Source organism: Lolium perenne, chromosome 7 (genome assembly GCF_019359855.2).
Source record: "Lolium perenne isolate Kyuss_39 chromosome 7, Kyuss_2.0, whole genome shotgun sequence".
Taxonomy (NCBI): Eukaryota; Viridiplantae; Streptophyta; class Magnoliopsida; order Poales; family Poaceae; genus Lolium; species Lolium perenne.
In genome coordinates, this window is record NC_067250.2 from 24,874,676 (window position 1) to 24,895,625 (window position 20,950).

Genomic DNA, 20,950 nt, shown 5'->3' on the forward strand with positions numbered 1-20,950 from the left:
TATCCACTCAATTGTGGACATCCAATGTGAATCCTTCGACTAAATGCTTTATAGGTCAGTGTTGTTTGGCTAACAAAGTTTTATTTGTTCACAATTTCTTGGTACAAATAATCCAATGGTGGACTACTTGATACTAATTGTAGCTATTGGTTATCAAAAATTGGATTGTATTATAGGTTCTGATCAACTGGACTAGACATCCTCTACTTTATCTCGCAGTATTGATCCTATACCACAGCTGTGGTCTTCTGATACCAACTGTGGTCTCCTTATATTTTCTATGGTTTCATAGTTCATCTTCCTTTTTCGAGGGTTTATTGTTGCAAGAAAACCACTAGCTGACACTATGAATATAGTATCCTAAGTGATTTCCCATGCATTCCCTCTTTTATGTTGACTATGGATTTGCTTCAGCTTCACCATAATCACCAGATTTCTCACCTTCATGCTTCTCATGTACTAAAGTACTCCTCTGTTGAGGTAGAGCATGAATTTTTATTGGTACTTCCTTCTGAATATTGTGGTTGCTTCCCACAATTTTGCTTCCTTCTTCTGATGAACCTTCATCTTGTCTTCAGAATCTTCAAAATTCGTCACTTCCTCACACGAATACTATTACCCTCTAGATCTATAGCATCAAGTAAGGACTTGATATTGCAACATGCATTTGCATACCAAAGTCAAACTTCATGTATGGATCTAGTCAAACAATGAAAATCCAATAAAATCCAAGAAGATTCAGCTTTATGCTTATAATACACATCATCATAAGCCTGAATATACTAGTTGAGTAAGACATCTCTAAACATCAGGCTGAGATGTGTAGTATATAACACCACATAATATAGGTTTATATCGTGATACTTAGCACGAATATATGGAATTCTACTATTTGTCTCAGTATTTACCTTAATTGCACATTTGCAATGAGATAAACTTGAAACAAAGTGGTCTGGGATAGTTAAGGTCAACCTAATTTTCTTTGGAAGTTCTAACTTAGCTTCCATTTTGTTGAAGACTATCTCACATATTATGGCTAGGTTCTATCATGTCTACTCTGAACACATATTTATTAGAATATAGTTCCTATACTTTCCAGTGTTTCTACCATAAAACTATGGTCATGAGATGTTTGGCACACTTCCCATAGTTTTGGGAACACAAATCTTGCACTATTATTGAACACTGGATTCTTAGTATTCTCCTCCTAACTAACTATGAGATTCTAGTCCATCACATACTGATTCTCAAGTGAATCATATATGATTAACAACTCTACTATGTAAGTAAGAATATTTTATTCATATCACTCTTCCTTACCTCCCATGATTGACTTATCATGGTCTATACTACCTTATGTGACTTACATTTTTCACTTACTATCAGTTGTTTCACCTAGTTGGATAATTTACTTACCCATTACTTGTATTGGTTTACACCTTCTAAGGGGATATCTTCATGATATACTGATTTTAATCATATGTTATTACTCCTATTACAGGTCTGGATAACTCTTATTTATTCATGACAGGTGTTGGTACACATCTTCCAATAGGATATCTTCCTTATGGTTGTATCCTCTCTTTGGACTACCATGTATTGTATACCAATTGTGATCTACTCATCTATTGTTTTAAGGACTTATTGATGTCCTACATGTTTGGGATTAGCTAACTAACTTTACTTAGAAAAGATAGGTAAGAAAGATTGACTCAAGTGTGTCAGGATTATTCTCAAGTGAATATCCATCTCAAGCCATAAGAAGATTTGGTTTAACTAAGACAACTTCCTATAGACACTACCAATCCTATAGGTCTCCTTTAAAGGGTTTTAATCCTAGGGTCAAAGCATTTGCTCTGATACCAACTGTGGTGACCCGGCATACCACTGCATGGTGTAGTATGCAAGTCTGATATAACACCAATGAAACACCGTTCCACTAGTATTATATCGCTCAGAGTGGTACAACAGAAACATATGCGGGTCCAAGGTATGTCTATAGAATTACAACGTCGACTCTGTTACATAAGATCATCACAGCCTCCTACTTTACAATGAGGTAAAACTACAAATAAACTCCAGAAGAACGTCTCGTAGTCTAGTCTTATCACGAACTCTATTTGTAGAGTATTTCACTAACTACAGAGGCTAAGAATAGACTCTAGCTAAATAGGAGCTAGGTTTAGGAAGCTAGTTCCCTTCTATGGCTAAACTAGGTTTTCTCCTTGTTGGATGTGGTATCTGACTCCTCTGACAGGGTCCTGTCTCTTCAAGTAGTTGTTGTCTCCTCGGCCTTTGAGTTGCACTGTAGATCCTCCTTCGATGCCTCCATATCTAAGCAGGGGATTTAAGAGTGGGATGAGTACGAGCGTACACAACAAGTTCATTATAGGAAAGAGGTGTTTAATGCACTAGCTACAGCATTAGACCAGAAAGTCTAATACCAATGCAGGTTTTCATAACCATTTCTTCAAAAGGTTGCTTTTATTCAGAAGAACTATGTCCGTCAGCCTTCACCGGTTTACTAGAACTTCATGGAGCTCCTTTCCGGCCGCGTTCGCAGTTCCTTATCCCGGAACAGGGAGTGACAGGTCACGGTTCTTTACACTCTGCAGAGGTGTGTTGCTTTACCCATAAGAGATCTTATCCTTGTTGCCAACCGAGTTGCAGGCTCGTCCACACTTCCTTTGGTATGAGGTCAGGAGTAAGGTCATAGCCAATCATATTCCTCCGCTACCTCGCACACCCACCCTTTGTTGCAAACCCCGACCCTGGGTCCTCGTCGGTCCACTTACACCATTTAAGGACGGACCCCGACCACGACAACAGTCTGGGATCGAACCAAACTCCTTCGCCGGTAGCTGCAACCCATCATAGACCACATTACCGTGGGGAATTAGAGTGGGATCCCCAACCTCAAGTTGTTCCACAAGCCGCAACCGCTACGGTATACACAACATAACCGTGGGGACTTAGAATGGGTTCCCCACCCACAAGTTGCTCCGCAAGATACAACTGCTACGGTAAGCGCATCCGTTGATGTACAAGAGGTGGAAATACGATTGACTAGTCCGTCCCATTCCAGATCTTATGGTTAACACGGGTATTACGGCACAAGAATCACTGGCGACATTTGTTGTTTAATCCTAGGTGGATATAAACCCTTGCAATGGAACCTCCACCATATCAACACAATCCATGGTTCCATTGCCCACCACATAGTCATATTCATAGTTATGAAAATAGTGGTTTTGGTTTTTATGCAATAGTGATAATCATAGTACTTTGCAAGTAGTTTGATAAAGATACTCAAATGACATGAGCAAGTGATGAACTTGCCTTTCTTGACTGCAAGATTATGCAGACAAGGTCTTCGATACGCAATAACTCCAAATTCTGAAATAACATCATCGTCTGGTAAGGACGATGTTGAAAAGATTGGCAAGGATGCAATAATGCATAAGTATGAGATGCAATCGCTCTAAGCGTGACCTAACCCCGATGATTTAGGATTAGTGAGTGGAAATGATTTGTTTAAGGTGTGTTGCACTTTTAGAGTGATTCACAAACAAGGTTCTTATTCAGGTGTGGTTACATGGTATCATAAACAGGTGCTGCAATGTATCATAACAATAGCATTAATAGCACATAGCAATAAGATTTGGTGTAATCCTAACATGTAATGAATATTGGTTGGTTTTAGCACTATATGTCATGGTTAATGATTGATTATTATATACTTCAAAAGAATAACTTTTGAAGAACATGTTCTTTGATAAAGAATAAGTATGATAATTAGGGTTGTGGAGTTCTATGGTTTTCTATGGTTCTAATTGGTTTCTGGAGTAAGTAGTAGATGGATCACAACCTAGTTGGATTCATCAACACAAAGGGCTTGTAAGGTTGAGTTAAGCCTGGCATTCTAAGCAATTATTCATACAAGATGGTTGTCAAGGTTGGTTTATCTTGCTAGTGATAGCTAGCTAGGGTTTATAGGTCCTTATAAGCAGGGTTGAGGATGATTCTTTATTTACTTCAAAAGAATAACTTTTGAAGAACATACTTCTTAAATAATAAGAAGTATATCAATTAGGGTTGATATGGTTTAGGTTGTACTGTTGGTTCTATTAAGTAAAGAATAATTGGCTCCTAAATAGGATGATTAATAATTATCTCATCTTGTGAGGTTTAGTGGAACAGGGTTATGCAATGTTAAATAGTAGGTATGGTTGCTATTAGGGTTCATCACAATGGTGTGATGCTAAATAGGGATAAATAATGCTGATGGCTTTGGTAATAGGATCTAGGGTTTACACTTGGTTAACCCTACTCGATCAACTAGGTTTAGTGATATGCATACATGGAATACTAAATTGCTAGTGATAGGGTTCTACATTTTATGTAGACATAGGTATGTCTTTTAGTTGCTAATGGTGGCTCTATGATTTGAATTAAAGTACTCAGATCACCTGTCCTAACCTTGGGTTTAGGTTAGAATCAAATTAGGGTTCACATGTAATAATAGAACTAGGGTTTCTAATTGAATTAGGTTTTTGGTTTTCACATGAAATGATAGGGTTGTAATATCATTCCATATGGAATTAGGGTTTGATATCTACCATATAGTTCTATAATTAATAACTTCATTTTAAAGTTGAAGTTATTAGTAACTTGGAAATAAAAATAATATTGAATTTGGCATTTTATTATTTTTAAACAATTAATAATTAAGGTAATTATTATTTAGGGTTGTAAATCCTCCTAATAAGGATTTAATAAGTTAATAGTAAAGGAAAATTAATTTTATTGTTTTCCTTATTTACTTACTGGTTTTGATTTAATTTCAAAAGTTTTTCCAATATTTGAATTTTTATTGAATTTGGAATTAATAAATAAAGCTTAAATAACAAGTATTAAATAATTGAATTTTTATTAAAAATAAAAATTTGATTTTATATTTTTATTGGATAGATTTTTCTTTTCTAAGAATTTTGATATCTTATTTGTATTTTTCTGAGTTAATATGAATTTTATATAAATTCTCAATGTTGCGATAATTATTGAATTGAAATAAAAACAGAATCTACTAGAGTTACCGGTTGCCTAACCCACACAACACCGATCGTGGGGTTAGTCCACGTCAACCGCCACGGTGGCACGACGTGGCAAGCATGGCCCTCACCGGCGGCAGTGGCGATGGTCGCCGGCGGTGTGGTGCTTCCCCGGGCAAATCTCCTACGCCAATCGATTTAACTCGCCGCGGTGAACTCTATGGTGCCAGCGCCGCCCAAAAATGGTCGCCGGAGCTCGCTCGCCGGCGAGGCCGAACGGCGGCGGACACGGGTACACGCAGTGAAGATGCTACGGGCGACGATTTGCTGCAATAAGTGGCTCAGTAGGTGCGTGGGCTCACCGTGAGCACGACGGGCATGCCGGCGAGGTTGCTGGAGGTCTAGTTCACCGGAATCCATGGCTCCGGCCGTCGGAGGGAACGAGCTCAATGGAGAAGCTACGGATCGCTAGGGCTCGATTCCTTCTGCACGATGGCCATGTCGAGGTCGGCGATCACAGTGGTGGTCACGGCTTGGCCAGGGGAGGTCCCCACCGGCGGCGATGGTGGGAGGCAGGGTTGCTAGGGTTTCGGAATTGGGGAAAAATGGGGCGGGGAAGAAGAAGAGCTCGAAGCTAGTTCCGTTTGGGGCCTTTATACGGTGCTGTGGAGGTCGCCACGCCACACTGCCGAAGAAGGAGAAGCTGCCAGCGAGAGGGAGAAGAGAGACACGGCGTCGCGGTGGCCTCAGTGCACGGAGGGGATGAGGACGACTTCGTTTTATTTTTTTCTGTCGAAGGGGTACGTGGGATGGTGTTGGGCTGTGCTGGCCTGGTGATGGTGGGCTGCTTCTGGACCTCTCTTGCTGGGCTGTCATGCGGCCAGTAAGTCCAGGTAAGCCTTCTTCCTTTATTTCTTTTATTCATTTTCTGTTTTATTCCTTATTTTGAATTCTGGTTTTTAATTCAAATTTTAATTGCAAGTTTCTAATTTGTTATTTCCATTAAGTTGTATAGCAGTGATTGTTAAACCATTCTTTCCTTTTGGAACAAGTATTTTATATTTGAATTATATTACATCCTTGTGTTTAATTCAAAATGGCAATTAAACATGAATTTATATCCTCATTTTATTTTTATGTTTTTCTTGTGTATCAACCTGTTTGAAGTATTAGAGTTGGTACTTTGAACTCAAAGTATTTCAGAGATTGTTATTAGGGTTTTTATTAGGGCTTGGTTTCTATTTGAGGATTTTGTCACTTGCATATGATTTTATGTGAGCACATATTTATTAGGGTTTTATCATTTCTAGTACAACCCCTTGTTAAGGTTAATACTATCACTACATTTGAAAGGATCTCAGTAGGGATTGTTTCCATCATGGTTTATCTTGGTTACAAAGGTAAATGGTTGATCACTACACATATGGTTTACTTATAGGATTTAGCATTAGGTGGCTCTTATGTTTTATAATTGAAACATTGTATTTAATTAATGAACCATTAGGGTTCTAACGATATTTACCTAATGGCAATTGGTTGGAATCTCAATTGTGGCCTGGGTTTACATTATGATTACCATTGTGATACATAAACTAAGGTTGAGATTTAATTCTAGGTTATAGAGATGGGATGACACCATATTGCATGTGCTAGGGTTTAACCTCCCCTAACCATGATAAGGTGGTTACTTGCTGGATATTTCATGAGCTTCTCTAATTACTTAAGGATTTGAGAATTGGTTTTATCTTCTACCAATTAACTTCTTTTATTATCACCAATTTATCATTAAAGTAACTACACTGGTTATAGTTCTTTTTATAGTTAACTTTGGTCATATAGATTAATGGTTCCTCACTATATAAGGTATAGAGTTTAACTCTAAGGTTTGCTTAGGTTCTTTAATCTATGGAATGTTGATGTGTTAGGATTCTACTTATGATCACCAAGTGATTCACAAGTTAAGGTTGGAATATAAGTCTAGGATTGCTTACTAGTGATCTCCCCATGATTTCATGTGATGAATAATATCTACTGATCATATAAGTGTTAGCATTTGGATTATACTCCTATTTCTCCAGAGCATGGTCATGGATTAGGCATGATCCACTTGTTCTTAATCTCCTTACCTCAAGTTCTTAGGGTTTATGATCATTACCCAATTTGTAATGATCAAAGGTTTGGTTTCCTAAAGTATCTTTCATGATCTAAGTTTCTCACTTCTAAGATCAAGTATTGTCTTGATCACCTAGGGTGTAGTACTTCTATTTTATTTTCCTGGATGGTCCTACTATGGTTGTCTCAATAGATTAAATCCCAGGAGAATTCCTGAGGTAATTACTTAGAGTTCTCTCAAGGATTGATGGTTTAACCACTTGAATATATAATAGGTCTCTCCCTTGAATCCAAGTGTTTCCTCAACTAACTTGAGGGTAACACCATAGCTTGAGTTCTCTTATACAGGAATAGTTATTCTAGGGTTTATGGTATACTCCTAATATTTATTTAGGTAGCTGAGCTAAAGATTCAATTGTCTAACTTAGTTGGAATAATCTCTTCCTTACTTTATCAATTCATGGATATGGTATTATTTCATGTGGTATTAGGTTATCTCACCACTCCAAGGGAAATGGTTTACAACCTAATACTTTAGTTCAAAGATTGTCCTTTATGCATTAATAGGTAAAGCTAGAATTGGTATGAGTGGTCTCTCTCTCATTTGGGGAAGGACTTTAATACTAACCTATGTTTTAGGCTCCATAGAAATTGATATAATCACCATTATCTATGTTCCACATAAATGTTGTGTCTCTCTATGGAATGTCTTTAATAATACTCTAGGGTTCCTTTTAAAGATGATGATTTGAATACTGGGATGTATATCCAAGGTTTAGCTCCAGGTTTGTTATTGCTTTTCTAATAAATAATATAGAACTCTCACCTCTCTGGGTTTGATGTATAATAATTTGGAATAGAGAAGAATATATTCCTTAGTTGGATCTCCTTATCTTGTTTCCAAGATTCAAGTAGAATGGATATCATAGGGTTTTTGATAAGTGCATGGATTAGTTTAAGACATAGAAAAGATAGCCAAGAATGGTTTCTCCATTTTATTGATACTTGGTCTGCAATTGAATTGATGTTCATATGTTATGACAAGGATTGCCATATTATAAGATTTTATAATATCAAGTCATTGATCATTGGGTAAAGTGTTGTTGTGTTGATTATCAGTTCCATTTGATCTAACCCCTTAGATCAAACTATCTCTACCCAAAGCAAGGTTTTAGCAAAGTCACTTTGAGGTTTATAGCGCTTGACTTGATGAGCTACTTCAATTCCACCAAGGTCAAGTGAAACTTCAGTTACTGTGACTGTTTTACTTTAAAGCGCGAAAATTCCCCAGATTTTCTATGCATGAATGCAATGCACACATCTGATTCCTCTATTTTTGTAACCCCATTACCTGGGATATTACAGTTTTCCTCAGCCACACGGAGAAAATCTTTCAGGCCTGCAGTGAACTCGGGTAGGCATCGGTCAATGTACGTCCATTGGCGCCGGTTCATCTACATCATATAATTAAGTTTATCAAAAAACCATTACAAAACATCATAATATAAATAGTGAAATGAGTAATGTACAAATGTGAAATGGTAAAGTTGCTTACCTTGATCGAGGAGGAAAGAAAGAGGAGAAAGCTTAAGTGTCGCTCGAACACGTCATATCATTTTTGTTTTGTGTGAAATCAAGCGGCATCATTCTCTCAGACATTTCATCAAGCACCTCATATGCATGGGAAAGAAAATCAAACAAGCACACAACCCTCACACCTTCCTCCAAGAAAAAATAGAGTGAGAGGGCTGGTTGGGGTGAGTTGATATATAGGCAAAGGTGGCTTTAGCAGCCGCGGAACCTTTAGCACCGGTTCGTGTCACGAACCTGTGCTAAAGATCCCACATGAACCGGTGCTAATGCCGCGGCTGGTCCCCTGGACGTCTTGGCCACCTGAACCGGTGCTAATGCCCCCATTTAGTCTGGGTTGATACCAAAACCGGTGCTAATGCTCTTTGGATCAAAAAACCAAAGCCATCTTTTCTACTAGTGTGTCCTCTTTATGCTTCTTGTTTTTTTTATCACCATTACCAAACAAGAGTGTTGAATCCATAATGCAATGATGAAATCGCGAATTGGACCCAAACCCATATCTATATGAGATATTTTATTTCTTTGTTTTTATCTCTTTTAGCTTTTGTTTAATACTAGGGTTTTGTTCTTCACTTGTTAGTTTCCGTAGAATGCTATGAAACCATTACCAAACAAGAGTGTTGAATCCTCTAGCGCACATTCGGCCCCAAGTCAAGCCATCTCATGGCATCTGTCTGTTCACCACGGCGACAGTTCATAGCGTTCCTGATTGTCACAACAAAACCCTTAAGCGCAACAATTGTACATGTTTATACAACACCCATTGCAACATTGTTTTCCCATAGTTCTAAAAGTTATGCAAATACTTACAACATTTTGAGTACACCCTTTTAGTAAAAAAATGCAACAAAACTCTTATTTTCTGGAAAAGTGTGTCATTGTTTGCAACAAGGAAAACCAACACATCCAATGTATATGTGTCTAACGGAGACAACATCACATACGCATATTGCATCACTGGATAAATCCCTTTGAAGCCTACACCCATAAAGCTTCGCAACATGCCAATATGAATGCAACAAATTAGATGTGTGCTTCCTACATGTCAAACCACCCACTGTATGCAATATTAAAAGGAACTGATTTCGCTAGTCTCTCACATCAACAATGGAGGCTTGAAAACTCCTCATTCAACCTCGTCATCCATGAATCCATCATGTCGGAGGATCGTCGTAGCTAAATCAGATGCCTCCCAAATCAAGCTTTCTCTATTGTTGTCTTCTTTGGGGTAAACTTCCCGCGGGAGCTCTATCCATGCTCTGTCAAGCTCTGCCATGATGCCCATGGCGAGCTTGCTTTTGTTGAGCCCGATGTGATGCAGGAAGAAACACGCGAGGGGAACCTGAAAACGGCGGTGAACGACCCCCAAGTGGTGCACTGGATTAGATTTTGAAAACAAGCATGGTGAGGTTCCAAAAATTGGCACTTTACCCCCTCCCCCGTGCTGACACTTCCTAAAACGTGCAAAACTTGGATCAAATAAAGTTGAAACCACTGAATATGCATTTGCTCCTTCAGAGTCAACTCACTTTTTTTTGACAGAAGAGTCAACTCACTTGGTATGTTGGTGCTCCATCCATGGCGTGAAAGCGAATCAATCCACTAAAGCCGGACACGGGGACAGTTAGACCAAAGCACCTTAAGTTTGGTTCGTGTCCCTATCTCACAGGTTGGTTAATGGTTGGTGAGAGTAGGAGTACGTTTCCATCAGGAAACTAGGTTCAGGTGAACTACTCTGAAATCACTGAGAGCCTGAAACCCCTATTCCTGGTCTACCATCCAGCACGATCGGCCAAGGAACTACTCCAGAATCTCACAACAAAATTGAACATGAATAGCAAAGATTCCATTGTCAAACCGATCTGATAACAATTGATTAAATGAATGTCAGTGAACTGCACAGTATCCAGCTGCTTCCTAGACAGGCATGCTAATTTTGCAGAGTATATGTATGTCCATTTCATACAATTTTTATTCACTGTAACATGTACAAGTCAACATATGCACAACACATCAACACGAGATGAATCAACGGCGAGACGAATCCCATATGGAGCAATATATACAGTCTTGGCAATCCCGCGCAGTTCGCTCACGCGACCTGAACGACGTCGGCGTTGAGGATCTGCGGAATGGACCTGATGCGGAGAGCAGGGCTGATGGAGAGCAGGCCGGCGAAGCTCTCCGGTGACACCCGCATGCCGCCGACGTTGATGCACTCCAGTTCCGGGCACTTGTTCACCAGCGCCACCAGCCCGGCCTCCGTCACGTGGCGGCAGCTCCACAGGATGATGCTCTGCAAAACAAAGTCCAAAGTCCATGGAAATTATCCGCATTTTCAATATCCACTTCGTGCCTGAACTTTCTAAACATGTACTGATAGTTGCGACCACATGTTTCATGGTACAAAAATCTGGCTCCGTCATCGTCGACAATGATGGCATGGTTACTGTTAAGCCTCGTCTAGTTTGGATGCGGTGAATACATCCATGCCGGTTTTGGGAGAACACATGGTTGGGTGATGCTCCACTATCATCACAAACCCATCCATGTAACATCATCTTTAGGTAAGTTTTTTTATGCAAGGAGATATAGCATCAAGAACCGTAGTCCATTTTTTTTAAAAAAAAACCCACATAGTACTGTATAAATGACTTCCGGAATCTAGACTATATAACACGGGAGATTCACTTTTGATCATGCATATGTACCTGCCACCCAAAAAATACATTTTAAATATTGAAAAAAATATGAACAAAAACCTCCGCACGTACATCTCGATATTAAACCTATGCAAGTCAAGTTTCGCGAAGATGTGACACTTGTGTGTTATGTGTAAAAAAAAATCGCGTGAAAAGCTTTTTTAGCATCAAAATTTATCCTTTTTACACACGACATAAGATATTGCTTTTCTTGAAACAACTTGGTGATACCATAGAACATGGAGATGTAGGCGGCATATTTTCGGCTGGAAATTTGAACATTTTAAAATATATTTAAAATTCATTTAAATATCAAGAGCATATTCTATTGGGTGTCAAAATGTTATGTGGCTGCTAGGGTTTGGGAGGGAGAGAGAGGGCTGCGAGGGCGCAAGAAGGCCGGCCGGGGGCCTTTTGCCCACGGCCGGGCAAGAGGGAAGGGATTTCCTTCTTAATTCTTGCTTGATTAGATTGATACATCTCCTCTCCTTATATAGAGAGGTTTACTTGACTCCCAAGCAAGGCTTACTTGACCCCTAAGCAAACCATAAGACTAACGGGCCCAGGCCCATGACGTACTCTAACACTACACCCCACCTGGACATGCAGCTCGTCCTCGAGCTGCAACCTAAACAAACCATGACTCGACACAACACAACCCTAACATCTAAATACGAGCCTTTTACATCTCGGCGTGTTTTATTACTCTCAACCTGAAATAGACTAGGACGCTTTATTGTTGACCCCTAAACATAAAGTGGACACCATCCGCCCGTCGGACGTGCACCTGTACAACCACCTGTATCCCATGGAAACCAGCGGGACAAAAGGAGCCTGCGCGGCGGCCGGCGGCGGAATGCAGTGGTGCTACGCGGTGCGCTCCTGTCGGTGACACCATGCCTTCTCCCCGCTGGATGACTGTCGATGGCGCACACTTTGAGGTCGCTGCCCGCGGGAAAAACAGCATGTTCGCCGCCCGTGGGGGAAACCGCACGCCCAAGATCCCCAACGCAGCGGACGAGATCGAGGTCCCTTGCGCAACGAAGCGCAACTTGGAGGAGCTGCAACTGCAGATCACGCATCTCCCGCACACGCCGACGCACTAGGAGGCCGCGCGCAGCAGCCTCACCGCCGCCGACACGTGGCGGATAGCGATCCAAGTCGGAAGCGGTGATGGCGACGGAGGGAAACGGACATGGTGGAAGGGCATCCCGGGCGGTGTCGATGTAGAGCCCGGGGCCAAGGTCGCTCCCACACCGCCGAAAGGCAGGGACGGCGTCGGTGGCGGCAGCAGCTGCTGCTGCGGTGTTGGTGGCGACGACAGCTGCTGCTGTTGCAGCTGCCCACCGAACGGCAGGGATAGCGGCGGTGAGGACAGCAGCTGCAGCGGCGGCGTTGGTGGCGGCGGCGGCTGCTGTTGCTGCTGCAGCGTCCCGGTGGGGAAGAAGGCGGCCGGCTGCTGGAGAAGAGGGACCCCCGGCGCCGAGGAGATGGTGGACAGCGGCAGCGGGGACTGCAGCAGCCCGGCGTCGGGTGGCGGCGGCGACGACAGCAACAACGTCGGCTGCAGCAGCCCGGCGATCGCGGCGGAGGCCGCCTGGTGCGTCGGCTGCCACGACAGCAGCGCCGCCGGCGGTGGAGGCCCGTAGGGGCCAGCCAAGTAGAGGTGGATCTCGTGGACCGCGGTGGCGAGATCGCGGAGGGCTGCGATGATCTCCGCCGGGGAGAGAACGGCGGGGACGTCGGATTGCAGCGGCGGTGGGTGCGAAGAACTCGGTGGAGGGCTGGACATGATCGAACCCAGGAAAACTGATACCAAGTGTTATGTGGCTGCTAGGGTTTGGGAGGGAGAGAGAGGGCTGCGAGGGCGCAAGAAGGCCGGCCGGGGCCTTTTGCCCACGGCCGGGCAAGAGGGAAGGGATTTCCTTCTTAATTCTTGCTTGATTAGATTGATACATCTCCTCTTCTTATATAGAGAGGTTTACTTGACTCCCAAGCAAGGCTTACTTGACCCCTAAGCAAACCATAAGACTAACGGACCCAGGCCCATGACGTACTCTAACACAAAACATCTTATCTTTACTACACCATCTGATATATATTAAGTATCGCTAATTTAAGGAAATTTACAAATTGCAGAGTTGCATTCTAAATCAAAATTTTTCTATAACCTTAACAGTTGTCCATGTTTGCCAAATTTACTCTCGGCATTACTTCATGTATGGTTAAATGTACACTCGCATCAACATATCATGTATTATGGCATAATCATAGATTAATCTATTTGGTAGAGAGGTGCATGTTTTATAGATCAAATTTGTTGAGTTTGTGGATTGAAAAGATGTATGTAAAGATGTGCTGTTGTGCTTTGATCGCAACCATATTTCACTTAATTTTTCTTTGGCTTGCATGTACTGAAGCGGTTTGAGGAGGCTGCCTAAAAAAATTAGCATCCACACCACCGGCCTGGCGACAAATTTTTTTACCCCAACAATTATTGTAGATTTGCTAAGCCTATTTTGTATGTTTGACACAAAATACTACGGTGCATGGTTGTCTCTAGATATTTATGAATATCAAAGTGTTGTTTGGATTAATCAGAAAAGAAGTATTCATTCCGTTATACCTGTGTTTGTAGCAACCACATTTTCTGACACAATAATACATCTAAAAGGAGAGGTTGTTGAGTTGACACTTATGATGGCCGCAGAACACATGTGTGGAACTTACATTGAAAGAATAACAAGAGGACCTAGAACTTGGTATCACGCAGATGCACAAAAATACTATCTTGTTATTGCTTTCGGTATTATCATGATGTAGTATATTATGATATTCCTTATTTGTTTTGAATTTTTATAGTGAGTTATGAATTATATATGTGCATTGAGAAATAAAATTAAGGACCCGTGGATGCTAGTTCTACATAAAAGCGTTATAGTCGCTGATATTTTATCTTAAGCTCCACTAAATATAGGACTTACGAGAGCTCCAAGGGGAGATAAAGGGCAAACTTGTATAATTTTGGTGCGTAGATTTTTAAATGGTGCCTAACTACAATAAGTATTTTTCGTTTAAGCCTATGTATACTGATTACATGAATGGACATATTGTATTTATCCAAAATTGCACGTGTATGATAAAGGAACCACTATAAGAAGATGGTTCTTAGCAAGGATAATCTGGCCAATAGACGCTGGAACACTTGCACAAAATATGTCTTTTGTGATTCACATGAAACAATTGACCATCTTTTTGTACCTTACCAGTTCTCCCATCTTATTTAAAGAGTAGTGCATTTCATGTCTAATATTCCCTCTCAAGCAAATGTGATTGATCTTTATGGGAACTGGCTAAATGGGATTGGTAAAAAAAAATAAAGCAATAATTCATGTTGGACTTTGTGTTTTAGTTTGGACAATTAAAAATTGTCGAAACGGTTTAGTTTTTAACAGGGTTTCAACTTTGCAGGTTATCCACATGGCAGATTCGTTGATTGATATGTGGTCCTATCTCATACCTGTGAAGCATCGGGAACCTATAAATTATGGGTGTAATCGGAAGATGGCAGTTGTACGTCTATATTGAGCTAGGGTGGTTGGCTTCGTTATAAACGTCTACAAGATGCATAGAGCCTTTTTATGTTCTTTGTTTAGATGGATGCTTAATGTTGCAACTTCGAGTAATTCTTGAGATGTAAACTTTGATACCATCAACTATACAATAAAATTAAGGTTGTGTTCATCGATTCGATGCAGAGGCCGAGGCTGAGCTCCCATTTCGAATAAAATGTCGATACTTTTGTACTCATTTTGCTTTTAAACATCTGAAATTTCCATACTACCCGGTCTGAATTCACATGTCTTTATTTTTTTGTAACCAGTCGTTGATTCTAGTATATCATGTATGTTTAACTTTTCCATGAGTTGAGTAATCATACATCCGAAGAGTACAATACCAATGATGATACATATAATAAATATAACTTTGTTTATTGAAGAATTAGGGTAAGCTCACGATCCAAGAAAAATAAGATATATATTATTGATGCCCTTCACAACAAAGTTGATACATGATTCTCAAACCAAACCATGATCCACAAACCATTTGTATTACTATTAGCATTGTTAAGTTGCCTTCTCTCCAAAGTATCTATTGCAATCCACCGAAGTTATAAATATGACATGTGCATTTCTTTTTTACTGTGTTACTACAAAATGACTATCATTAAAGTACTTTGCATATAGTGCCCAAAACATGGTCGATCTGCCAAACGGAGGTGATTTGGGATCTTTTACCAGCAAAATTAAACACTAGTTGGATAGAAAATTAGTTGCATTCATTTTCTTCATTTGATATTTGTAATAGACACTTGAAAAATTTATGTCTAAGAAACTCCTCTTGCCTTTGAAGTACTTGTACACAACACCTTGCATGGGAACGAAGGGCACGTGTACAAGCAATATCATGAACACTTGTTCGTGCGTAATAAAGAAAAATACATGTCATCATTGACATCATGTACAGTTTGCCGCACTTACATTATGAATTATATTTCTTATGAGATATTTCCTATTTAGATTTATTGTGTTTTTCTAGAATACTATTGAAGTATAGTTAGGGTTGAAATAAAAGTTGCACTTGAAATCTCTTTATAATCTTATTTCATCAATTATTCGAACACCTTGCATGCAAACAAATAGCTCATCGTGTATGTTGTGAACAAGAGATAACCTGACTTTGTTGACAATGTACAAAGTTTGCGTTATTTTTGTATCAGTGCCCAATATATTCTAACCACATACATTTTTTCGTTGCTCCAACCAAGACAAGTTAAATCAAGTGAACTTATCTTTTTATAATAAACATTTTTACCTCAACATAAGTCATTTTGTCACTAAAGGTATGCCTTTCTTATGGTACATCTTACAATGGTTTACCTTAAGTACTATTATTAGGTATAATTACCAAAGTTAACAATGTATCCATTTTTCTATACGGTAACATATATGTTTGTCATATAGTTATAAAGTTTACTAGCAAATATATTTTCTTGTGATAATGTAGTTTATTTTATCGGATAACCGTTTTATTATATTTCCAGGTTGTCATGCTTAAGAATATATTTTTACAATGAATTTTACTCAATCTAATAAAATAAATATCACACTATTTCACATATTAATTATATTTGTTCTTGCATTATAGTTCTTAAATATGTACAAAACAGGGGAATGTTCAAGAATTTATAAACTTAACAAAAAGCTGACAAAAAAGTTGCAAGACTATCAATTTTAGGTGTAACCACGTAAGTATTTTTATATTTTAAGAATTTAGAGCCGATGTGATGTCAATAAGTAAGTTTTTCTAGGATGACTTTGTCCACTCTCACTGGTTGGTGGTGCTTAATTCTTGTTTAAATTTTCTCTATGTCATTTTTGTGAGAAAAGGAGCCACAAGTTTGCGTACTATTTGTTTGAGTTATGTTTTCAACTGGAACTTTAACAACTCGCATCCGACAACCCAATCCACAAAAAATGTGTTTCATTGGTTATTTTGAAAACCATATATCGTGCTGGAGATTATGGATGCGCAGCCCTACTAATCCCTCCGGTCTATTTTAATTGACTCGAATTTAGTACACAGTTGTGCTAAATTGGAGTCAATTAAAAGAGACCGGAGCGAGTACATTGCTTATTCCTGCTACTACAGTAAGACATTCAAATAAATCTTATTGTTCTGTTTGGCTTAGCCGCAAAATCTGTAAGCAAGTCGCTGAATAGTAAGGAATACCCACTCTCGTCATGAACTTAGCTATACATCTCCGTCAAGAGACAGTGATGTGTACATAAAGATGTTTAGCTACATGTTTGGTTCAACTAATGACCTACTTCATGAATTGCGATACATGATATTTATTCAAAACGAAAGAAGGTTGGGATTGGGGAATGTGGAGAAAAATGTACACACATGCATACCTTCAGATTTGCACAACTATTTGCAACTGCATAGAGTGATTCATCGGTGATAAAAGTCCCACCAATGTTCAGGTGCTGCAAAGAACGAGCTCTTGAAACCTGCACGGAACCTGTCTTAGTACTTATACAAAATATTAGGTAAGAAAGTAAACCTGTCTTAGTAGTTCAGGCTTTTTTTTCTTGACGAAATGGAGCAGCGCTGTTTACAATAATTTTAAGTAGAACAAAATTGCAAATACATGGCAGGGGAAATAGAGACTGAACCGGCATATACAAGAGGGACTAAGGATGAGAGGGGGTTAAAGGTGGTTTGAAGTTTGAACCTTAATAGTTCAGGCCAACTCGTCAAATTTTTGATTTTAACTTTTAGCATATAAACAAGTGGATTCACGGCAAATGAAATTAAAATACTGAAAATCATTGTAAGATTCTTAGGCCTTCATAATGGGTCGACGTGATAAGCATGTATTGTCTCATTCCTTGACCTCTTACAGTGAATAATTCTGAAAGCAACACCTCAATTGTATTGGTGACGACATCCTTCGATGCGACTTTGCAATCCAGTATCTAAATCTTTTTTCTACACTATGATAGCAATAGGCAGCAGATAGGATCGATGAACACACCATCACTTTGACGTTTTGACATGTCAATGTGCGATAAAGTTTGATGGAGAGAAATGATGAAAATGAAAACCATGTTTGATTGAGTAAATACCAGATGAACAACGCCCTTGTCAGTGATCCCGGCCAATCCCCAGAGGGAGACGGAGGTGAGGTTGGCGACGCACGCCGCGGACGAAATCTCGAGCAGCCCTCGGTCGCTGATGTGGCATCCCCAGCAGCTTCGTGAACTCCAAGAACGGGCGGAGAGGGTTAGGGAAAATCTTCGAGATGCAGCGAGAGAGCTGTAATTGATTGTTTGATTGTTCGGGGTGATCGATCGGTGGATGAACTCACATGTCGAGGTCACGGAGGTTGATGGCGGCGCGGACGAGGCGCGCGGTGGAGTCGTCGCCGGTGCGCTGCCCCGCGAAGCTCAGCCGCCGCCGCGTCGCCAGCGAACGTCCCACCGCGCGGCGCCACCGCCGGCTCACTCCGCCGGCCCTGACGACCGAAGCAAATTAGAGCGAGGCAATTCAAGCTTGGCATCATCCGATAAGCAGAAGCGGGCATGGGAATTGAATCAAGGCGCGCGCGCTGTCTTAGTTCTTACATGGCGAGGTCGTGGAAGGTGGGGAGGAGCGAGAGGATGTGGGCGAGGAGGTCGGCGGGGAGGCGCTCGACGTGCGGCTCCTCCTCCGCCGCGGCCACCATCGGCGCGTCGCCGTCCATTTTTTGGCGCGGTTGCTTCTGGAGCTCGCTCTGTTCCTCCTCTATGCTCCCTCGCTGGTCGCGCGGAGAAAAGCAAGAAGGGTTATACTAGCGGCGGCGACATCGCGCGCGAAGGCTCACGTGAAGGTGATGCGGGCGGGAAGGCGACGCGACGTGCGATTGGACGCCATCGAAGCGGGGCGCGCTAGCTCTCGCTTGGATTTGGTTCCTGCACGCACGGTTGGGGGACCTTTGCTTGCGGTTGGGGGGTCGGCCGGATTGTTCGTGTGGACGGCGTGGCGCCATGAAGCTGCCCTGCTCGGGACGTTTCAAAAAGATCAATAAATTGCTGATAGGTGCATAGACTAGGACTGCAACTGCACTACCATGAACGGCTTCTACCGTCGATTTGCCGCTCCGAGATTCGCGCTGTGATGTTTCATCAAGTTCTGTCATGTTTTTTTATCTCCAGGAATACTGGACTAGTAACCTCGCACCAAGGGGTCATAAAGCAAACATGTGTATTGTCAAGACAATGGCAACACGACTATTTGGTAGACATGTGAGCGGTACGTACATAAGGCGCCTCAACTGACTACAACCCCGTCGAGGATACAATCATCCAACACGGCACCAATGATTCCCGTTCATGATGTACACCAGACAAAGCTTGATGTTCTTTGACTTACAGTGGCTCCCCAATGCCAGATTTTGGTTATCCCTATACATACGATATGTTGGCCCCCTCCTTTGGGGTTTGTCCCTTCACACTTTCTTACCTCCGCCTTTTGTTGTTCTTCAACCATCGGTGTATTGGGTACCAATGAAGTCCTAAAGGCCGAGGCCATCAAAGACATGTCAAGCATAAAGATGTTCAATCCAAGATGAATGGTTAAACCATCTTGCAACTATATCAACACTAATCTTGAAGGGAGGTGTACAAGCTTTGATTACTACATATGGTGTTGGTGATGGTGATGGTGGCGATGGGGATGAGGATGAATGTGGGAATTTTGATGCTTCTCCCCAAGGTGGAATGGATCTTGTAAGTGGCGAATGACTCTATAGATAAGTGTTTTCTTTTGATGACCCTCCTATATTTGCAGCCGCGTTTTCCAACACCTTCTATGAACAATGGTAGTGCATAAATCCTTCAAGATTTACACAACATAATGTTTCCGTTGTTGATGTTTTCTCCAATACCTTTTCCCATACATATTGGGTTTGTGTTAAGTGTTAACACCTATTGGATCACTCATTGGATATTGGAGTAGCACTAGTACAAAAAAATACTTTTAAGGCCACCCCCAGCGCAGAAGCACACGAAAGGCCCTTTCCGTGTACGGTGTGGAAGAATGTTGACCCCCCAAAAACCGATCATCTGCAGACGACCCTCCACCCGTCCGCGCGACAAAAACATCGTATAAGGTTTCAATTGCCCCGAGTGTATGCTACACTTCGTACACAATTCTCTTCTCTCTAATCGCAAGCATATTCTTCCCTTTCGCACATTACTCTCGTACAATTGCGCGTAATTTCGAACATGAGAGATTATTATTATTATTGTTCCTTTCTGATGTTCTACCCAATGGCAAACATTTTATCTGATAAAAATTATTTACGATTACTCGCTCGTCAATATTTGTAGTCCTGACCATCCACTACAAATCATACAACATCATTTCACTCATATATCATCTTACAGCGGTGGTGTTGGGGCCGTTTTAAGGTGTGGCGATGCAGCGAGGTCAAGCCTGAGGTTGTTGTTGTGTCGAGAGCCGGCTGGCGTTTGATGTTGCGCCAAGAGCCGACGGGTTTCTGCGCCTACTGGCGGTGAGGCGAATGCTGGTGCGGCGGAGGGCTGTGCCTAGGTGCAGTAGTGTAGTGGATCAGTCATCAGTGGAGAGGACGAAGCAGAAGTTTGCTTTAGTTACTGGACTAGTGAAGTGGTAGTTTACAGATAGCTAGTACAAGTCCTTCTATGTGTATATGAATCGAGAATGGATGACCGAGAGACTTACAAGCCCAACATGTTGCCTCGGCCTCATTGGCTCCAAGAGAGCAACTCTCATATATATGAAGACGAACAAGGATAAATCAACCAGTTGTATGTGTTGTGATTGCAGGAATTGCGTGTCTTGGGATAATATAACTGAGATCAAGCAACACTTGATTCAACGGGGCTTCATGGATGGATACAA

At 41.1% G+C, this 20,950-nt stretch overlaps 1 protein-coding gene across 2 annotated transcripts; it reads right to left on the minus strand.

Annotated features, from left to right (window-relative positions):
• Positions 1-10,605: 10,605 nt before the first annotated feature.
• On the minus strand, positions 10,606-19,027 carry LOC127318073 (F-box protein At5g67140). Of its 2 annotated transcripts, none has more exons than XM_051348696.2 (5): positions 18,652-19,027; positions 18,396-18,542; positions 18,154-18,280; positions 17,437-17,535; positions 10,606-11,052 (listed from the first exon to the last, which is right to left on the minus strand). In XM_051348696.2, exons 1-5 carry the CDS (start codon positions 18,768-18,770, stop codon positions 10,849-10,851), a joined length of 696 nt encoding a protein of 231 aa, XP_051204656.1. In that variant the 5' UTR covers positions 18,771-19,027; the 3' UTR covers positions 10,606-10,848. The 2 variants fall into 2 exon arrangements, with proteins under 2 accessions (XP_051204656.1, XP_051204655.1); XM_051348695.2 differs by having other exon boundaries at positions 18,154-18,289; positions 18,652-19,026.
• Between the last annotated feature and the right edge of the window lie 1,923 nt (positions 19,028-20,950).

Coding starts and splice junctions, on each gene's coding strand:
- LOC127318073 (XM_051348695.2), bottom strand. CDS start 18,770: ATGGACGGCGACGCGCCGATGGTGGCCGCGGCGGAGGAGGAGCCGCAC. Junction 18,543..18,651: donor ACCTTCCACGACCTCGCCAT/GTAAGAACTAAG, acceptor TTCGGTCGTCAG/GGCCGGCGGAGTGAGCCGGC. Junction 18,290..18,395: donor AACCTCCGTGACCTCGACAT/GTGAGTTCATCC, acceptor CCGTTCTTGGAG/TTCACGAAGCTGCTGGGGAT.